Below are 20469 nucleotides of genomic sequence, written 5' to 3'. Positions count from 1 at the left end.
CACTATGGTAAGCATGGAATAAGAAAGAAATGCACACACCTTGTTCTCCTGAAGTTACAGCCTGAGGGGCACATTCATTAGTGAGATATGCACATAAATAACTATCAAAATGTCAGATGGTCAGTGTGATGAACAATGCATGGTAGTCTAGGAATTTGACAGAGTGAAAAGGACAGAGGAAATGGCAATGGGGCTGCACTATTAAGAATGGGTACAAATTGTCTGAAGACAGTATGATGATTAGGAGTATGGCAAATTCAAAGGCCAGAGCAAGAGAGCATGCTAATTATTCATTTATTCAGCAAATACTTCCTAAATGCTTCGTATGTTCTAGTTACCATCAGGTGCTGGGAAATCGGAGGTGAACAATACCCACAAAGTCCCTATCCTTACACTAATCTACATCCCAGAGGGGAAAACAGGTAACAGATAAATATAAATAAGTAACCTCAGACAGTGGAAAATAGCATTAAATATACACACACAGTTTCAGATAAAAGAGAGTAGGGGTGCACAGAGTGGCAGTCAGGTGGCCCTCTCTGAAGAGGCAGCATATGGGCTGAGAGCTGAAGGAACGACACAGGCCTTACAAATCAGTAATGGGGAATGTGCCAGGCTCAGGGAACGGCAAATGCAAAGGCCTTGACCAGAAATAAGCAAGGAGGCCAGAGTGCATTCGGTGGACAGCATACAGGATATGAAGGGACAGGTAAGGCCAAACTAAAAAGGGCCATGTAGGCTGTGATGAGTACAAATGTGAATCTGGAGACTTGTGCAAAAAAAGTGACACAATTCAGTGAACGTCTTCAAATGATCTTCTGATTGCTGGGTGAAGAATGGAGTGTAGGTGGCAAAACGAAAGACAACTAGTCTGGGGACTACACAGTAATCTAGGGGAGAAGAAGTGGCTAGAGCTTGGGAGACAGTAGTAAGTTGGAAGTAGAACGTGGAGCACTCCGGCTGACTGGAGCCACAGTAGGTTGTACTGGATGGGATGATTAGAATCTGGAGGGGACACAGGGGTGATGACAAGCTCTTCTTTGTGAACATGTAAATACAGGTAACTGAAGGTGAGGAAGGCAGATGTTCACTAGAGATGAGGGGGTCCAAGACCACGATGAAGATGTTGGGGGGTTGTCTTTGTAGATACCAGAGTCAACCAGGATTACGGCAGCCTCTGGGTGGTGGCAGACTCTCAGCCGTGTATCAAGTCTTTAATACACTGGGGAAATACTTCCAACAAGGTGGAGGAGGAGGTAGTCCAATGGCAAGAGCCTGAAAGGAGCAAAGTTTTCATAAACAGGTAGAAAAGTTCTGTTCTTGGAAAGGCTGGGGAAGGGGTGGCAACCACAGCTATTATTAACCCCACTGCTGGTGCTGAGGTCAGTGAATGAAATGGAAAGGTCACCCCGTAGAGAGCTGCAGGTGAAGGGGTGACCTCAGGAGACGGCCAGATTTCAGTTCAGACAAGGAGAAGGCCGCAGTAATGCTCCTTAAAGGCTGAGGTTCTGAGGGATGACGACCGAGAAAAAGGCTAATTGATTTAGCAATTAGGAGGTCATGAAGACTAAATCTTAAAGGAAGGGAAAGGAAGATTATTCAAAGTTTAGATGGTGTTATACATTCTTAATGATAATTTATTAGGAAAGTCATCTCATTCTCTAGTCTAGAGTCACTAAATGGTTTTTAAAGAGCACTGAGATTTTAAATAGTTAAGAAAACAGGCACACCATTTCCTTCAAGGTCTTCAACAGGACAGCCTTCACCTCAATCACAACCACTCTGTGAGCACCTACTATGTTCCCGGAAAGAGTCCTTTCAAGAGTCCAGATGAATTCCAAGAGCCTGCTTTCATTAATGTGGCCCTCTGTTTGCTATTAACATACATAGCAGGCACTCAGAACTGGCAACAATAAAGCTCTAGTACATACTTATTATCAGATTTCGATAGACTCTTTGAGTGTAACTAGCAAAGACTCCTGGAAGGTATGAGGGAAGTCAACATAGCCAGGAATCAGAGAAACCCAGGCGCAAAGGACTATTCTGTTTCTAACTAATTTAAGGCACCACTATATTAAACATCTCCCATCCATATACTCTGACGCAAATGTCATGCTAAGGATACAAAATTAGGTAATGCACCTGGTCTTGTCCACAAGTGACTAACAATCTAGTTAGCATGATAAGAGAAAAGTACAGAAGTGACTACAATATCAGGTCACATTCTAATGGAAAGTATTCTGAAGTGTTTTGAAAAGGAAAGATAGAGCTTATGTTGCATGAGAGAGAGACATGGTAATAGAAATGGGTTTTTAAAGAGTGAAAAGATATCATCAAGTAAAGAGAAAGATGGAAAAAATATTCCAGATAGCAAGAATAGCAGAGAACAAAAGTTCCAAAAGGATGAGGTGAAATGAGCTGGTTTTAATCCAGGAAATCATTCAACAATAACCACACAGTAGGTGGATAGAAGAACTAGCCAAGCACAGTCTGAAAAAACATACCAGATCTATATCTCTATATAATTAAATCAATGTAATGCTATAAAAGGGAAGGAACAGAATGCCAGCCTGAGACCTTCCCAGAATTGACTGAAGGGATTTTTGAGGGATAGAGGGAGTGTGCCATTACTGGGCAAAGCTATTCATAAAATAAACTTAGTAGTAAGGAGTAGGATGGACAGGAGGAATTAAAAACAATTATTCCTGTTGGGCGTGGTAGCTCACATCTGTAATCCCAGCATTTTGGGAGGCCAAGGGGGATGGATCACTTGAGGTCAGGAGTTCGAAGACCAGTCAGTGAAACCTCATGTCTACTAAAAATACATAAAAATTAGCCAGGCATGGTGGTGCATGTGCCTGTAATCCCAGCTACTTGGGAGGCTGAGGCATGTGAATCATTTGAACCCAGGAGGCAGAGGTTGCAGTGAGCTGAGATTAAGCCATTACACTCCAGCCTGGGCGACAGATCGAGACTCTCTCTCAAACAACAACAACAATAATTGTTCCAACAACTGAAATAAGAGGTACTGGGGGGCCTGAATTAGGCAAGGGCAAGGATGACAAGTTAGAAGGTACAGTGGACATAAAATCCTACAGGACTAAATTGATGAGATGTGAGGAGGAACTAGAGTAACTTGAGTTTCTGAGCTCAGGAAAAAAGAAACGTGGTACTTGTAATTACCAAAAAAAGGGCAAACTGGGAAGAGGACCTAATTTACAAAAGTACTTTCTGAATATAATGAATTTGTGGTGCAAGTAACATACACTCAAGATCCCTAGCTAAGATGCCCAACAAATAACTAGAAATACAGCGCTGGAGGGAGAGAAATAGAGTGACCTGAACTCCTCTCAACACAAACATACACCCCACAGGTTAAGCTGCTACGAGCAAAGAGTGGCTCTCCAACAAACATGGCGATGAGAATAAGAGACAGTTGAAGAAAATGCTAGGCTTGGACTTTCTGACATAACTACACTTTGAACAATCCAGACACATGCAATTTGCTTTTTTAAAAACATGTGTATCAAACTCATTATATATGGATTATCATCTTGACAAAGACCCTGCATATTTAAAGAAGGTTGCTGGCTTTCCCACCTTCCCCTCATTCTCCTCTCTGAGGCCCAGTTTTGCTGTGCTGTGCTCATCTCTCATGTGCACAATACCTTCTCCACATTTCCAATGTGTCACAAGATGGGATTCGACCTTGAGGTCACAATGAGGTCTGGTTATTGTATTTTACATTGACATATGATAGAAAACCTTGGTTCTAAGTAGCACACAGACCAGTGAGTTAGCCAACAAATACTTGTTGAAGGTTTTTACCATGTATCAGGCATTATTCTCATTTGAAAATCTTGCTTTATAAAAATAAACCAATGCAAAAGAGTCAGATTTCTGAATTGTGAGCAGCCTATAATCCACTAACCTGAGATCTTTTATTTTTGCTCTGTTCACATGTCATATCCCATACAATTAGTACCGTGATTTTAATCAAATACTTATACACTAGCCATAGAAGTCTCATTTGAGTAGCAGGTGAAGGAGAAAGGCCATTTTTGGCTTATGTTGAAATTAAACTATGTTGTCATTCCAACTATATATGGAGTAGAACCTCTGCTAATTCACCTGAACAGACAAGAGCACTCAATGAGAATTATATAATAAACACCATTTTATTAATTTGGAACATGCATTTAATTATAATTTCTGATAATATCTAGCAATTCATTGTGTGAAATAATTAGAACAGAGACGCACAACTTTTATAAGTCTTTCTGGAGAAAGGTAGCTACATTGTGGGTATGTGTGATGGAGGAGGATGGATGATTTTTTGTTTTATTTTCTAGCACACTTAAAGTTTTGTTTTGAAAAATATGCACAAGACAACGTTGCACAATTCTGTATCTTTTGATCTGGAGAGCCACATAACTGTTATATTCATTTCTGCTATAAAAATCTGTAATAAAAGTATATTATCTCTATGTGCATATAAGTCAATATAACTTTATATGCCTTCATGCTCTGTTACATAAAGACACACCAATGACCCATCTTCTTGGGTCACTTCTGCCCCTAAAACACACTGTACCTCCTACTACATAAGTAGCTGAAAAATGGATAATATGCTGGGACAAAGCTGAAAGGGAAATAAGGCTGGGGTTGACTAAACAGCCACCATGTAACAAATGTGGTACTCAAGGAACACACAACATATTATCTTACTTCCTATCTTCACATCCTTCTTGTTGAGGAGGTGCCATCCCTGATTCATGGATGAGCCGACTCAAGCTCACAAAGAAACTGTGCATAAAGCCACTCCTCTCAGTGGAGAGAAGAGACGAAATTCAACTGGCAGAGTCTAAATTCAAACTGGGATCTGTCACACTCCCAAAACCATACCCTGTTGACTGCACCACATGCTTTTTGGTAAAGGGTCATTTTCCTGGTAAAGTGTCATTTGCCAGTTACAGTAGATGTGACTGTTACTCTCATAAACACAAATTCTCAACAATCCTCTAATCCATTAACTCACTTAAAAGGATCTTAAATATTTAAACATTTTATAAAACCAAAAGTCAAAACTGATGAAGGGAAGTCAGCTCAAGACTCAGAAGCACGACCTGAGTCAGAGCGGCTGTGACTCCACAGTGGTTTAACTGGTCCAAATCCCCTAGCCAAGGTGTTTCCTTAAAGACACTTATACCCCTTGCGCCTTGAAGCAGCAGCTGAGGCAAGAAGCATCATCTCATTCACTCTAGTGGTTATGCTGTAGCTCTGGATACAACTGTTGGTTACCTAAGAAGTGACCATAAAAAAGGGATAGCACTTCTTCCCTAAAGGAACCCTTCCACTTTCCCCACAAGTTCATATGGAACTTGTAGGTATCTGGGTCATTATTTGATTAATCGTACTACCTTGTTATTTAGCATTGCTTGAAGTAGACCCAATTTTCACCTTCAAATACCTCAGAGTTCTTGGTCAATAAGAGTTGTCAGTCAGTCAACAACTATTTGCAAGACACATACAGGTACACAGAATTGTATGGTAACTGATATTCATACCTTCAACTCTCGAGGAACTGTAATTTGTCTTTTCTCCCCTATTAATCAGTCTAATATTTACCAAGCAACTTGGCTATGGAGCCAGCACTGTGTTTGATGCAACAAGAAAGGTTAGGGTAGAGTCTGTGGAGAAGTATTAATATGTTACAAAAGGAAGAACTGAGATTCGGATTCCTCAGATGGAAAGTAAAGAGAGGGTCTAGGTCAGGCAACACTGAAGGGATGTGGGGAGAAGAGGGCACGCAATTAACACTAGGGTGAAAACTAGGTGCCCGAGTGTGAGGGAGTGAATAAACAAGCAATGGGAGGTCCGAGAAGAGAGATCAGCACACATCCGTTCCCTGAGCAAATCCATACTGTGAGCACCACTACGAACCACGTACCATGCTAGGCAGTGAGACTACTTCTAAAACTGAACAACAGAAAGCTCTGTTCTACGTTCATGGAACTTATAGGCAAGAGGGAGAGGCAGAAAATGGCTACAAATAAGCATCAGAAAGGTAGTAGAACAGGAGAGAATAATAGGGAGGAAGGGAGAGAGGGATAATAGGGCTGTCAGGGCAGAATGCTCTGACATAATGACATCTTAGATAACTAAATGAGACACTAAGCCACAGAAAGTTTTGCAGGAAGAAGGACAGTAACAACAAAATGCCTCAAGGCAGGCAAAGCTACCAGGGAAGCCTCTGGGAGAAGGGGCCTTGAGCTGCTACTGAGGGTCAGGTCTGGATAGCCCTGGAGACTGGGGAGGTAGCACATATACGGCATGTGTAGTGACAGAGGGGATGCCCACGGACAGAGTGATGAGAATAAATGCACACACACAGGTGACTAACAAGGCCATGGAGGATCTGCGGGGGAGGCTTCCCAAAGGAGAGGAGAGAGAAAGCAGCCAGCTGGGATTTTAAAGAAAGAGCCAGTGCTACTTTATAGTAAAATCTTTGTTTCTGGGAAGATGAAGCCAATTAGCAGAGACAACTGTGACTAGGTAGTAATAAAAAGGTGCATTAGATTAAAATAAAGTATTTGGAATGAGATCTGGTGAGAGATCACAATGTACAAGAGGAGGCTAGAACAACTGGTATGTTGTGTTTTGTCTTTCCTAACTCAAGGAATCTGTGAATACAGAGGCTCCAGATGCCCACAGCATGGTGTAAGAAGCCAACTGAGCAAGTCACCTTTTCTGAAAACAGAACGTAGCGTAAGAGTGCCCTTGTTTCCTCTCAGCTTTGGAAGTTTGGCGTGTCTTTTCCCAACATATTCAAATTTTGAACATCCAGGTTTGCACGTAATAATCAGACTTTTGGAACAAAGAATTGCCTTGAAATCCGCAACAGATGTAGAGAAGACCTGACTACTGGAGATGTTTCTGCAATTTGCATTTACATATTAAAGCTCAAAATTTTACAGTGCAAAACCCCACTTCATTACTTCTCTTCTTGTGCTAAGAGAAAATGAAAAATACCTTGCAAGGTAAAAAATACAAGTCATGGGAACTCCCCCAACACCGTCGAGTGGTACTCAAAGTCTAAGGGGCCAGCAAGGGACCTGAGTTTGACACACAATGAGTAAAGAGGCAAAAAGGTACTCACGGTTTTCCTCCTGGAATGCCTGTCAGGTTTGGAGGTATTGCTGGCACACGCATGTGATGGTGTGGATCAAATCCCACCTATAGTTTTCCCAAGCAAACAGCAAAATAAGCACAGTTACATGCGACTTGTTTTATCCTTCTCAAAATCTATTCTAAAACCTGGGAGAATAGATCCTTAAAAAATAAGGTTTCAGAGATATATACACACAAGTATTCACTGATGAAATGATAAAATGTTTAGGATTTAATGGTATCATACTTGAGGGTGGAACATAGATTAAAAAATTATACTAATGATTACTGAAGCTCATGGTAAAACCAAAGAGTCATTACATTCATTATACTACGTGATCTAATTCTGTAGGTCTGAAATTTCCAGAATTAGTATCATTTTGGAAAATTTAAAATTAGTATTCTTTAAAAAAGACATATAAAATAAAAAAGAAACTTCCTCACCTTACAAAAGAAAATGGATCTCAAGATATACTTACATGCAGCTTCATTTATAAATACCCACAGATCTCTAAATACCTTAGATTATATAAATTACATTAAAAAATACATAGGCCAGGCATGGTGGCTCATGCCTGTAATCCTAGCAATTTGGGAGATTGTGGCAGGCAGATCACATGAGGCCAGGAGTTCGAGACCAGACTGGGCAACATGGTGAAACCCTGCCTCTATGGAAAATTTTAAAAATTAGCTGGGCATGGTGGCACATGCTGTAGTCTGAGCTACTTGGGAGGCTGAGGTGGGAGGATCACTTAAGCCTGGGAGGCGGAGGCTGCAGTAAGCCAAGATCATGCCACTGCACTCCAGCCTGGGTGATACAGTGAGACCCTGTCTCAATCAATCAAGCAATCAATCAAGCATGACAATCCTCTGTGTGCTAAAATATTATTTTGTGAAGCTCACAAACGCACCACTGGTGATCTCCCATAGGCAGCAGCAGCAGCAGCGGCAGCAGCAGCTGCGCTCATCTGAGGGGAGATGTTGTGGAGCCCAGCATAGGCAGCTCCAGGGCTGGTCAGCTCTCCGTTCATTCCAGCATGGGGCACGATCCCAAATGGAGTTGGATATGGACAGGGTACTGCCATTGGGGTCCTTAGGCTTGAGGCTGCAAACCAAAATGGATGGAAGAAAAATGAAGAACACAGGAAACAACAGTGAAGACATTTGTAAACATGTCAAAAAATAGAATCTATGGTTCAAATGAGCTTATTTTAATATTCTCAAAAGTCATTCAAGCCTTCAGAGTTCACTCATTCACTCTGTTCTACTGAACACTTACCATGTGCCAGACAAGGTTGGTCCCAGGTGCTCAGTTCAGGTTAAGTAACTTTGTCTAACAGCCATTCAATGCTGGTCATTAGCACTTTTAATGTACTGTACTCTTTGAATTATTTAAAACAAGCATAAAATATAGAAAATACTTTTTTTTACTAACCCAAAGGGTCAACTCCTGGTGGTTTTCCAGGTACAGGCCTCAATCCGGGAGTCGAGTTACTGCCTGGGGTGGGCGCATCAGTTCGTGGAGTAGGGGTATTGGACTTTGAAACAGGAGTAGTAGATTTTTCATTCTAATGAGATGAAATGACATGTACCAGCAATTAGAACATGGTTTTAACAATGACTTTAAACATTAGGAAGGTAAAGAAAAGGAAGGGAGGAAAAAAAATGTAAGAGGTTCTTCAGCTTGGGCCTTGATTTTCATTAATAGAAACGTTAACAAAGAAACAAAAGAATTCCTTGAGACTGCAGACCTAATATTTGGGAAGACATAAACTAAAGCTGGATGTAGAGGAGAGTAGCTCATTTCTAGGAAATTGGTCTGAGTCAGATGAGGCTCACAAACCAGGATGTCCTAACTGTGGCCACTTGCCGGTAGCTTTGGTAAAGACTGGGGTAACTTTGGGCTCCTGGCAGAATGTTCACGTCATAAGAGGCTTCCTGGTGAACAGGTCACATTAGAAAACAGATCCAAGTCTGAACTGTCATAGAGACTAAGCAGAGAGCAGATGCCATTAAAAGAATGCCAGAAGGCCAAGAGAAAATAAAATAAAATTAAAAAAACCCAACAATCTAGCCCTCTGTCGGACATATTCCTCCTAGTTTGCAGAGCAACTGAGGAATTTCCTTTCCTTTAGCTGTGAATTCCGGAGGTTATTAGAAAACTGAATTTGTCTCTTTATTCTTTAAATGTTATGTTACAAGGAAATAACTGGTGAGGAAAAAAGACACACCACACAAAATTGCAATTAACTACACAGCCACAGAAGAATAGGGTGCAGGGAGATTATCCTGATGGGTGAGCAGTTCATTTTTGCATTTGTGATTTGTGATGTGAGTCAAGGTAGACTTTTGTAAATGACAGATTACTTTTTAGATAGGAAGGGAAAATTATTGCAGTCATATGTAGCTTGGTAATTCAAACAAAGCTAGCAACAAAATCACATTCAAGCCCCAAACTAAATTTACCATAAACCACAGGCGACAAAACCATCTCTGTAACCCCAGTGTGCATTTTTCATCTTCGCTAAGACGTGTTTCACTCAATTTCCCCATATCCCTCTTCTATCCTTGCAAAAAGAATCACAAAATAAACACTCATCACCAACAAGTTAGTAAACTTATTCTGCTCTACATACTTTTGCCAATTAAACTTAAATACTGAACATATATATACACTTGGAAGAAAAGCCCTGTAAAAAATGTGAGAAATATAAAGATAAAAACATCAAATTCAAACATCAAACTGGCAGAGGCCACACTCAGAGAGATGGTAAGGAGCTACTTACAAGGCTAAGTTCTTTGGATTTGGAGGAGGGAGTACTGCTGGAAGATGCAATAGAGGCTGGACTAATCGGGGCATCTTTCTTGAGCAGGCGTGTCTTGTCCAGGCCATTCTCTCTTGGGGAATGTGCTGGGCTCCCTCGAGGGGAAGATGGATCCTACAAAGGAACATCAAGGATAGTAATGCAAGCACAGCCCATTTACAACGCTGGGGTTGTTGGGTGTGGACATTTCTAGCCAAAAGCATTTAATGCATGCTTAGAAGCACAAATGTGCTAGAACAGATAACAATACTCACTGAAACTACTAATGAAAATATTCAGTATTGAGGGCCCCAAAATTATAGTATTTATAGCACTTATTTAAAACCCAAAGACAAATCAAAACCCCACCCATCTGCCAATTGCACGTCAATAAGACCTGCAGGCTGACCACAGAGATCTGGTGTGCCTTCACTGCGGTAGAGAAAGATACTTTACTCTTAATAGAAAAGAACAGTGACAAAAAAAGAGAAAAAGATCAATAACATAAAATCAGTAGTATATAATTTTTATGTAAATAAAAAATGGGTCCCTTTAGAAATCAAGAATATGTTTTGGGCCGGGTGCAGTGGCTCACACCTGTAATTAATTCTAGCCCAGGAGTTTGAGCCCCGCCTAGGTAACATAATGAGACCTCATCTCCACAAAAAATTTAAATATTCGCCAGGCATGGTGGCGTGTGCCTGTAGTTCCAGCTACTCGGGAGGCTAAGCAGGGAGAATCACTTTAGCGTAGGAGTTCAAGGCTGCGGTGAACTGTGGTCGCAATACTGTACTTTAGCCTGGGCAACAGAACAAGATCCTGCCTCAGACAACAACAACAACAACAACAACAACAAAATGACAAATCTCAAAATATTTTGGATACTAATTGTTCGGACAACTAGTCTTTGATATGGCTGGACAAGAGCAGAAAATTAAAGTAGCCACTAACATACCTCATTGGAAACGTCAACCACCAAGTTGTCATCACTTTTCTCACCATCGCTGTCCTGCATTGACAAGTGAGAAGCATTATCTTCTCCCCCCAACAAAATATACCACATTTACCCTAAATAAGTCCAGACTAATTCCTCAGATCATATAAAGATGAGCTGTACCAAACAGTGTTAAATACTTGACAATGTCCTATTTTCTTTAATCCTCATGATGATGCTATGAAGGTGGGTAATATGATTATATTTTTCAGATTATGAGACTGATGCACTGCCCACTGCACCCACAGGGTGACCTGATTATATTTTTCAGTTTACAAAACTGAAGCTGATGGTTGGCTTATTACTCTAGAGTACAGGCTGCAAACTGACAAGCCCAGGCTAAATCCAACCTACACACAGGTGTGGTCTGGTTTGTCAGTATTTTAAAAAACTGCATATTGGGAGGTAAAAAATCCAGATTTTCAGCTTTTCATGAGGCCTGAAGCCCTGTAGGACACGAGCAGGGAAGCAGAGCAGGGGCCGCCTGCCTCCACACTGCTCCATCCAGCTTGCTCCCTGCTTTCACTCCTGTGACCTGCCCAGCCACTAGAGGAAAATGAGCTTCATTCCAGGCTAGGGATGATCTTGGATGACTCTCCATGTTTTATTCCACAAGATTTGGTATATCCTTCAGCACATGAATCCATCTAGGCATTTAAACACATTTTTTATGATTTTATATTTTTTCCTTAACAATTCTAGCTAACCACAGAAAATCCAACCACTCTGAAATAAATGGGGAAGCAAATACACCTATAGAAACAATAATACGGATCATTCAGGTCTTCTGTTAGCTGCCCAAATGAAGCATTCTATCCTCACATGCACCTGTACACACACAGGACTTCATGTAGCCAATGGCTACAGAGCTATAAATGCAACAAATGTTTTTTGTCTCCTAAAGGATGTTATCCTGTGTTCCTGTGTTGGCTGGAAACAGTCAAAGGGTAAAATGGCTGCAGATAAAAAGGCAAGCTGGCCTCCCCTAAAGCAAAGGTGAATGAACTTACATAACGAGCTGCAATTTCCTTTTCTTCAGTTTTCTGTTTTTTGCTCTCTGAGGAGTAGTCTGTGGAGTTTCTGTGCTTCTCAGCACCTCGGAAACTGGCTGATGGGGATACTGAAGAGCTCTGGAATTAGAAGGAGAGGAAGCATGGTTGAGAAATTATCATCCATTTAGTCGAGTGATTTTAAGTCACTTGAGACTTTCTTTTCTTTTGTTCTTTAGTACACATTTGCAAAGCTGTTAAGAGGAAACAGGAGAGAGCAGAGAAGACGAAAGGAGGAAAACAGGGATCTAAAGGGAAAGACAAGTAGCAAAAGACAAGGGGAAAGATAATGGGAAAGAAAGAAGAAGAGAGAAGAGGCAGAGAGATGGGACAGAAGGAGGAGAGGAATTAAAAAGGGTGGCAGAAGTTAGTGTCAACTCAAAACAGAGAATGGGTTGGGTTTTACGGATATATTGTACTGTTGAAGTGCCTTTAGAAAGTTGGGAAAGGGGCTGGGCATGGTGGCTCACACCTGTAATCCCAGTACTTTGGGAGGCCAAGGCGGGCAGATCACGAGGTCAGGAGGTAGAGACCATCCTGGCCAACATGGTGAAACCCCGTTGTTACGGAAAAGACAAAACAAATTAGCCAGGCATGGTGGCGGGCGCCTGTAGTCCCAGCTACTCAGGAGGCTGAGGCAGGAGAATTGCTTGAACCCAGGAGGCAGATGCTGCAGTGAGCCGAGACGGTGCCACTGCACTCCAGCCTGGGCGACAGAGTGAGACTCCGTCTCGAAAAAAGAGAAACAAAGAAAGTTGGGAAAAGAAGCATATATGAGAGAAAAGGGAAAGACAAAAATCAGGCTTTTTTTAAAATTTATTTATTTTTTTTTAAAGTTTGCTGGCTAATGGGAAGCCAGCACTTCAAGCTTCTACAGAGAAACTATAAAGCAGAGCTTTTAAGAAGTAGTAAGTCAATGAAAAAAAAGGGGAGAGAAGTAATTTTGGGGGATTTGAGCAACCAAAGATGGCAGTCATTCGACATATAGGTCATATTTATGAAATTTTGCTCAGCGCCACATACTAGGGCTTGGAAGATGCAGAGTGGGAGGAAAACACCACCTGCAAAATGCATATTATTCCTTTCTCACTCCTATAGTTTTCAGGAACCCACTCCTTTTAATGTCTGGAAACCTAGCAATGCCGCTGGGGCCAGGGAATGGAGAAAGATCCTCCATGCCTCTTGGGATCACACTTAGGCTCAGCCTGCATGCTCCATCTCGGCTTTCAAGGAGCTCTCAACTGGAGAAGTCTCCTACACACACATGAGACATGGGTGACAAGATCCGAAGCAGGGAATGACTCTATCTGCCATGAAGGTCAGGTGGTTATTGGGCACATTTAGATAATATGAGAGCTTAAAATCATGGATGAAGCAGTGAGAAAAGTGCCAATGAAAACTGGATCTAATCTTAACAATTACCTAGTGCCTATGCTTCAGACAGACCAAAGAAAAGATCTAAATGCAGGCGAGGTGGGAGAGTGGGAGCTGGGCTGAGGGTCATGCTATCCTGCTGAGTGGTGAATGGCAAAAACCTGAGTAGCACAGTCCCTTGGCAGGGCACCAGGGCAGGGCTCCCAACTGTGAATGACCCTAACCCAGGGTAAGAAAGGGCTGATCTTGGAGGGTAGTAGAAAGAATATCTGAAAATCTCTATGGAAAAAAAGTTATAGGAAAAACAATCACCACTGGAACGTCTCTGTCTGGCATGCAAATCAATTCAGAAAACTGGCCAGGAAGGCTCTTCCTCATTTATAAATTCATTTCACGTAAGACTAACTCTTTGAACTTTTTTTTTTTTTTTTTGCTTTAAGTCTGTTGGTAATAACTGACATTTATAAAAACGTACAACATTTACGAGGGCCTTTTAATTAACTATGGGAGAAAGTGTGTTCTCCAGAACTTTTGGGTCTATGTTCCATTGTATTTCCACTGAGCCATAATGTCACAATCTCTTTTGTGGCACTACTGAACTTTCAAAGCACATTGTTAGAAGACGGATAGGCCTTCTTCATACCTGTGGTGATGGCAACTCTATTACGAGCGCCATAGGTGTGCAGGTGGGAGTTTGGTGGGGGAGAGAGATGGGACCAGTGAGTGAGTGGGTACCCACTAGGAGGGGCTGGGGACCTCTAAATCCTTCCCTGCTGCGCCAGGCCCTCTTGAGGTTTTATATGAATACTCTATCCCTATCAAACATTCAACTTTAAGCTTAGTGGCAGAAAAGACTGCAGGCATTGTTCAGTAAGGCTGAAGATTGACACAAAACATTACGAGCCAAAAGATTTTTTAAAGTGGACTACTTCTTGACTTTTGTGTATCTCTGCTGAGTTCCAAACCTCACTCCCAAGCCATGAGACTTGGGTCAACACTTCTGCTTTGCTTTCACACAACTCAGTGCACTCAGCAGGTTTTCATGACCAACGAAACCATGCATGCAACCATCACCTGTGCGTTACTATCTACCATACTTCATGCCTCAATCCCATTTCTAGTTTTCCCCTCTCCACTCTATCTACACCTCACTTCTGGAATCATACTACCCAAAGAGAGGTTCAGCCTGTTCTTACTCCTTTTTTAAAAGGACAGTTTCCTACTGTTCACAGGGGAAAAAAAATTCCCAATTTCTGAGTATGGCTGTTTTCCAAAGTCTTCAATCCACACCCCAATCCAGAGTCCTGGCCTTGTATCCTACCATCGGCACTATAAGCCAGTGTTCCCCTGGGCTCTGTGTATGTTCGTTACATCTGTAGCCTTTTTTCCTGGCTTATGGCAATGCCTATTTTCTCAAGATCTATCTTTTGAAATCCCCCACTATCCTTAAGAATCAGCTCTAATGTCACTTTCCAAAGCTTCCTCAGATGCTGTCAGGCGGAATTAATCATTCATTCCTCTTTGTTCCCTTAACATTTTGTTCCTCCGATGAGTAAAGCACTCACAACAAATTTATTGCTGTGTTTACAAGGCCACTTCCCACTTCAGGCTGTGGGCTCCCTGAGGGTGGGGGCACCTAGCATCACGAGCAAAAGAGAACTGCCCAGAAATATTTCTAACACAAATGGCTGAACATCCCCTCTGCATGCCTCAATCTCACTCCAAATCTCTTATGATACATTTCTTTTCTGAGCATCACTAGGATGAACAATTCCACGGGAGACCATTCACTAGAGTAAGATTTGTGTAGTGGTGCCCCTGAAACCGGTAATATGGCAATTCAGCCCCTTCCTCACCTTTGCTACTTTACCTACCCTTTAGAAGCACTAAATCTGGCTAATCTGATATTTCACAAAAAGAAGAAAAATAGAGTGTATGTATCTTTTATTAATAATTCTCTGAGCATTCAGATTCTGCTATATTCTATTGAAAGTTGTTTCCACATTAAGAGGAAAATTTCTAAACAAAACAATTTCTTAAAATACTAAAAGGTGATGCCTATTTAGATTTTATGTTCATTTGTTGGCTTATATGTACAATCAAATACTTTATATTTTCTTAAGCTAGCTGTTTCTGGTTGTGCAGGCAGTGTTGTATTTTTGAATTTGTAGAACAGAGTTACATGTTGGAGTTTCCTGGTAGAATGATAAAGTAGTTAATTATCACTAGCATTTAAAGGTTAAGCTGCACAATGGGCACCGGGGCAATCAGCAATGTTCTAATAACATAATTACTCTGGAATCAAATTGGACTTGGCACAGACTCTCATCATGAATCTTGTAAGTCCACCATTCTGCCACACGAATGCCACTTGGATCTTTGCTAGGAATGTGAATAAGAGGAATTAAATAAATACCGATAAAGTCATGCTTTTACTAGAAAAGCTTTTTTATTTCTCTATTATTATTTTAAAAGCTCAATTTAGATATTTCTCAAGCTTACCACGTAACTTACTGAAGCTGCATTGTGACCCTATAAATCTACAAATGTAGAAGTCTTAAACACAAGTCTTTCTCACTACAGTCTAAGCGTATGTGTGTGTGTGTGTGTGTGTGTGTGTATCTCAGCAAATCTGTTATGATTGGAGAGTCACAGTCAGAAGCAATAGCTGATCCAGAGAAAGCAAAATACCCTGAATGTGAATGTTTAGTAAAGCTCTGGATTTTAAAAGTAAACACTTATACTGGGATATTTAAAAAGAACAGAGTAGACCTGTTTTAAAAAAAGAGCAGGAAAACAAGGAGAAATCAAGAAGAAAATAATAAAGGATTAGAAGACTTATTACATGGAAATCCCAATTGCTTTGGCAGCAAAAGGTAAGCTTTAGAAAGCTATCGCTAACATCACAAATCAGGTTCTAATTTCACTATGAGAAGACTCTAGTTCCTAGTTTAAAGTCCACCCCAGACTTTACTAAGGCTATTGACCAAGTCAGATGGAAAACTGACACCTTCAGCAACTTGAAAGGGATGGCCCCACCCCTCCACCTTTACTCCTCTGCCACTTCAAGATCAAAGATGACAATTGTATGTGAAAGACTTCTATAAAGTAACTCCCCCCCAAAAGAAGATGCTGTTGTTATAATTAGCTAATTTTAATAACAGGGAGCACAGATTTTAATAGCAGGCAAGAGCATCTCTCTGGAGTCAGACTGCCTGGTGTGAGTCTAGAGTCTTCACTTAATAGCTGTGTAGCCGTAAGGGATGTTGCTTATTCTCAGTCTCTCTTTAGTCTGAGGGTAACAACACACCATCCTCAGCCCCACAAGGCTGCTTTGAGGACCAAGAAAAATAATCCACATAAAGTACAATGTGCAGTTCCAGGCACATAGCCCAGCCCCTCAACAGTGCAACTTAGTCCCATCACTGTATACTGGACTCCAGTTAATTCTACTTACTTTAGAGATTGGGATGGTGACCTAGTGTGGATCTTCTATTTTAAACCTTATGTTAGGTCTTTTGTAGACATTTGTGTAGCACTTCCCCCAGCATAGATATTCTGATGCACTGTAATTATAGGGTTTTAATGTGCTACTATTCACCAAAACTCTTCTCCTTTCAACAATCACAATAAGGTTTTGGTTCAATACTGCACAGAGGCAAGACTGCAAATACTATCTCCACAATGGACTTTCTAATTTGATTTCTAATGCACACCATGCCAATTTTGCTTTCCATTCACGTAGGTGCAGTGCTTAGACTTCCCTGCCCATAGAGGATAACAACCAGAAAGAACATGCTAAAGGTCACATGGACAACCATGATCAAGAAGCCTAAAACTCATTCGTTATGGCTTGTTTGCTCATCAGCTATGGCCTTCAAAAATCCTATCCACATGGTACCAAAGGGTAAATCAGTGTGCAAACAGATAAATGGGATAATGAGGAGTCAGAAGGCACCATTAAAATCTGTCAAGGGTAATTGCAAGTCCTGGTTTGTCCTTTCTACACCTGTTGTCCAGAGTTCCCTTCACTCTCAAAAACGGCCAAGTTTAGATGATAAATTATAGTTACTCTAACTATAGTTCAGTCACTATAGGAATTCTCAAACATTAATCGGAGTCAGGGACAATTCAAATTGAGTTTGTTTTTGGTAATGGGGACGGCACTGGGGGCACAGAGACAGAAAGCTGAAGACGGCCCGGCCCCTGTAGATCCTTTACTGATGCCACAACCAAAGTCCTCAATCATATTTCCCTCTGCAACCCATTAGAAAAGCAAAAGACCCATGTCAAAAATAAAAATGGACACTGGTGACTCCATAGTCATCAATCATCCAAAGAATTGATCATGTTCACCAGACCTCAAAGCACTGTATTTCTGTATTTTAGAACTACTTTGAGTAAGTTTGGAAAGTAATATCCTGAATAAACCTAGGTACATCAAACTGCTGTAGTACCATAACCCAGCTAGTTTCTGCTTGGATTTTATTGTACAGAATTACACAAAATGTTTATTTTCCTATTCATTGAGCTCTTTATAACTGATAAAACATTTTGACATATTCTTTTCTCATTTACAGGGAAACCACCAGGATATATAAGAGGAAATAATCCTCAATTGGGAAAAAGTAAATATAAAACCTTTAAAATGAAAAGTATTTGATCAAAATGCACAAGTCTCACATAATAACATATAACACATGTACATTTATGTAAATGAACTTAAAATGTATAGCATGCGAGTGGTAAAAAACTTGAATATAGCAGAGCTCTGACTGACCCAGTCACTGGTGTCAGTTTACTGCTCATCACAGTAAGAAGTTTTTTTTTTTATAACCTGCTTGATTAAGGAAGTCATTAAAAGCACAATCTGTATAAAACTCTCACAGAACTTGCTTTTTTCAAATTAACATAAATCAAAACTCACCTTCAAAAATGACTGGGACTTTCTAAAGACCTGCCCTTGTTAAAAGAAGATTTAATATAATCTCCATATAAAGTAATGAGTCTATTCTTAACAAATGTTTCACCTTCTACAACATTTCATGAACAATATATTCTTTAAAATGTTCTATTGTTGTTTTTATCTCTGCTTCTCTCCTGGTAAGAGAAACCTGGATCAAGGTAAATTTCTTTCGCAGGTAATCAAAATATTACCAAACCAGAGGAACCAATAGTCAGAAGAATAACTGAGAAGAGAGGTAGTTGTCCACAACGGTTATGCTATAGGTATAAAAGTCAGACAGCCTTCGGTTCAAGACCAGGCTGTAACACTTGCTATGTGACCTTGGGAAAATTAATGAACCTCTTTAAGCTTCCATTTCTCTAGTAGGTAAGATGAGGGTGTTAGCAGCACTTCCTTGTAAGTTGCCATAAGGATAAAGAAGAATTCAACCTAGCATCTAGTAAGCTCCCATAGACAGCTATTCCCTTTTGGCAAATGTGGAAACAGCCGCATAATTTTTGTCTACTTATGGACTCATTCAGCAAGTAGTCAACACATTAAGTACAGAAACACATGAAACGTCTTGAATAAAATATTAATACACACCTTGAAGAATGAAATATATACTTTGTTTTTCAGTAGAGCTCCTTAGTCAAAATACTCAGGATATAAAAGTCTTATGTTTTTTTTTCTTCATGTGTCGTAGAAAATACAGCACTTCAACATTCATTCTTTCACGTTCTGTTTTCATGGTCTCAGCATTATGTATTACTTGGTCAGTATAAAATGCCCTAATAATTTATAAGGTATCAATAAAATTGATTTTAAATTAGAACATTATCTTAATGTCCTCTCGGGGTTTCTTCACTGTTGCTTCCTCTTCCTGGAATAAAGCTGTTGGCTCCACCCCAGAAATGTCATTAAACACAGTGACTTTAGCTGACAAACTGAGCTGCTGGGACACGATGCTTTGACGCCGAAGACACAGGGTTGATTCTGATGTAGGGAGCTTAGCTGCCCTCTCTTGAAAGCTAGTCTGCATGTGGTACAAGTGTTGGGACACACAAGGAAACAAGTGGATGAATGAGCTGGAACAAGTATAACCCCTCACCACTGACGGAGAGAAGAATCCAAAGTACAAGCTGAATTAATCAAGTAATCCCTTTCCTGATCATTAGAGATGGCACAGTATTAACGGTCTATCAGAAATTGTAATAAAAATTGCCAAGTGCATACAACTTTGTATTGTGTTCATCATTTCAACTACCTATCACCCCAAAGTCATTTCACGCTTTTCAATCCAATGGACCTCCTCAAAGTTTGCAAAGTCTAATGTTCCTGTCTGCATTTGTTCTCCAGCAAGAATACTCTGCTCTCCTTAACACAGATTCTATAAATCTTGTATGCCAACTCTGTGTAAATTACAGTCACATGCACTGGCCACTTTCTTCTGGGATTATTTTTTTCAGTATATGACCTATAAAACATATCCTAAACCATTCATTCACCTACTGCCTTATAACCAACGTTACTTAAGTCTCACTGGCAAATCTCATGTGGTACATGAGTTTGAATGCCCTAAAAACAAAAGTGGGAGGGCTGGCAAAAATCTCTTTCCTGGATGTTCACGGAAGGTGCACTGGCTTTATACCTATTTCTGTACTGTGCTCTGTTTTTGAATGAAAATATCAACACAATCATAACAGCTGCTTTGACAAAGCTGAAGTAGGGTAGCAGCTCAGAGAAATAAGTTACTAAGCTTTAGGACTTGGCAAGCTGTATCTTAATGGACCACTATCTTCATTTTAGTAACTATTAACATTTATTAGAAAAGAAAGTATTTTCACACTGCTACTATTTTTTTCAATAAACTGCTTTAATCTATTTGAAAGACTATGCTTTTTTTCCCAGAGTGTTAACTCCACAGATTCTCATATATATTCTTACGTATTATGTATGCAAATATACTTTATACAACATCTGAGGGTAATACGACAGGAACAAAGAAATGACAATACATCAATTTAAAGGAAGGCTGCCTAATAAGTTTTAAGGTCGCGAATAAGGAACTCCTGGTCTTCTTCATATCACCACAAAATGGCTAAACAGTTTTCAATGATTGCTTAACTGACT

The 20469-nt window shown here is 40.4% G+C and overlaps 1 protein-coding gene across 9 annotated transcripts in view; it reads right to left on the bottom strand.

Annotated features, from left to right (window-relative positions):
* The window catches only part of LOC108542653 (transducin-like enhancer protein 4), a 159590-nt gene that overhangs the window by 16014 nt on the left and 123107 nt on the right, over positions 1–20469 (bottom strand). For 7 of the 9 annotated variants that reach the window (XM_017892733.1, XM_017892734.1, XM_017892737.1 and 4 more), the window contains 7 exons: positions 11979–12098; positions 10930–10983; positions 9957–10109; positions 9637–9732; positions 8606–8738; positions 8082–8275; positions 7160–7236 (listed from right to left, as the gene is read on the bottom strand). In XM_017892733.1, coding sequence (XP_017748222.1) covers positions 7160–7236; positions 8082–8275; positions 8606–8738; positions 9637–9732; positions 9957–10109; positions 10930–10983; positions 11979–12098 — 827 coding nt within the window. The remainder of the gene's footprint in view (positions 1–7159; positions 7237–8081; positions 8276–8605; positions 8739–9636; positions 9733–9956; positions 10110–10929; positions 10984–11978; positions 12099–20469) is intronic. The other 2 variants (XM_017892740.1, XM_017892741.1) reach the window with 1 other exon arrangement.

The sequence above is a fragment of the Rhinopithecus bieti genome, unplaced genomic scaffold (genome assembly GCF_001698545.2).
Source record: "Rhinopithecus bieti isolate Rb0 unplaced genomic scaffold, ASM169854v2 scaffold_19708, whole genome shotgun sequence".
NCBI lineage: Eukaryota > Metazoa > Chordata > Mammalia > Primates > Cercopithecidae > Rhinopithecus > Rhinopithecus bieti.
This window is presented reverse-complemented; position numbering and strand designations above follow the sequence as displayed.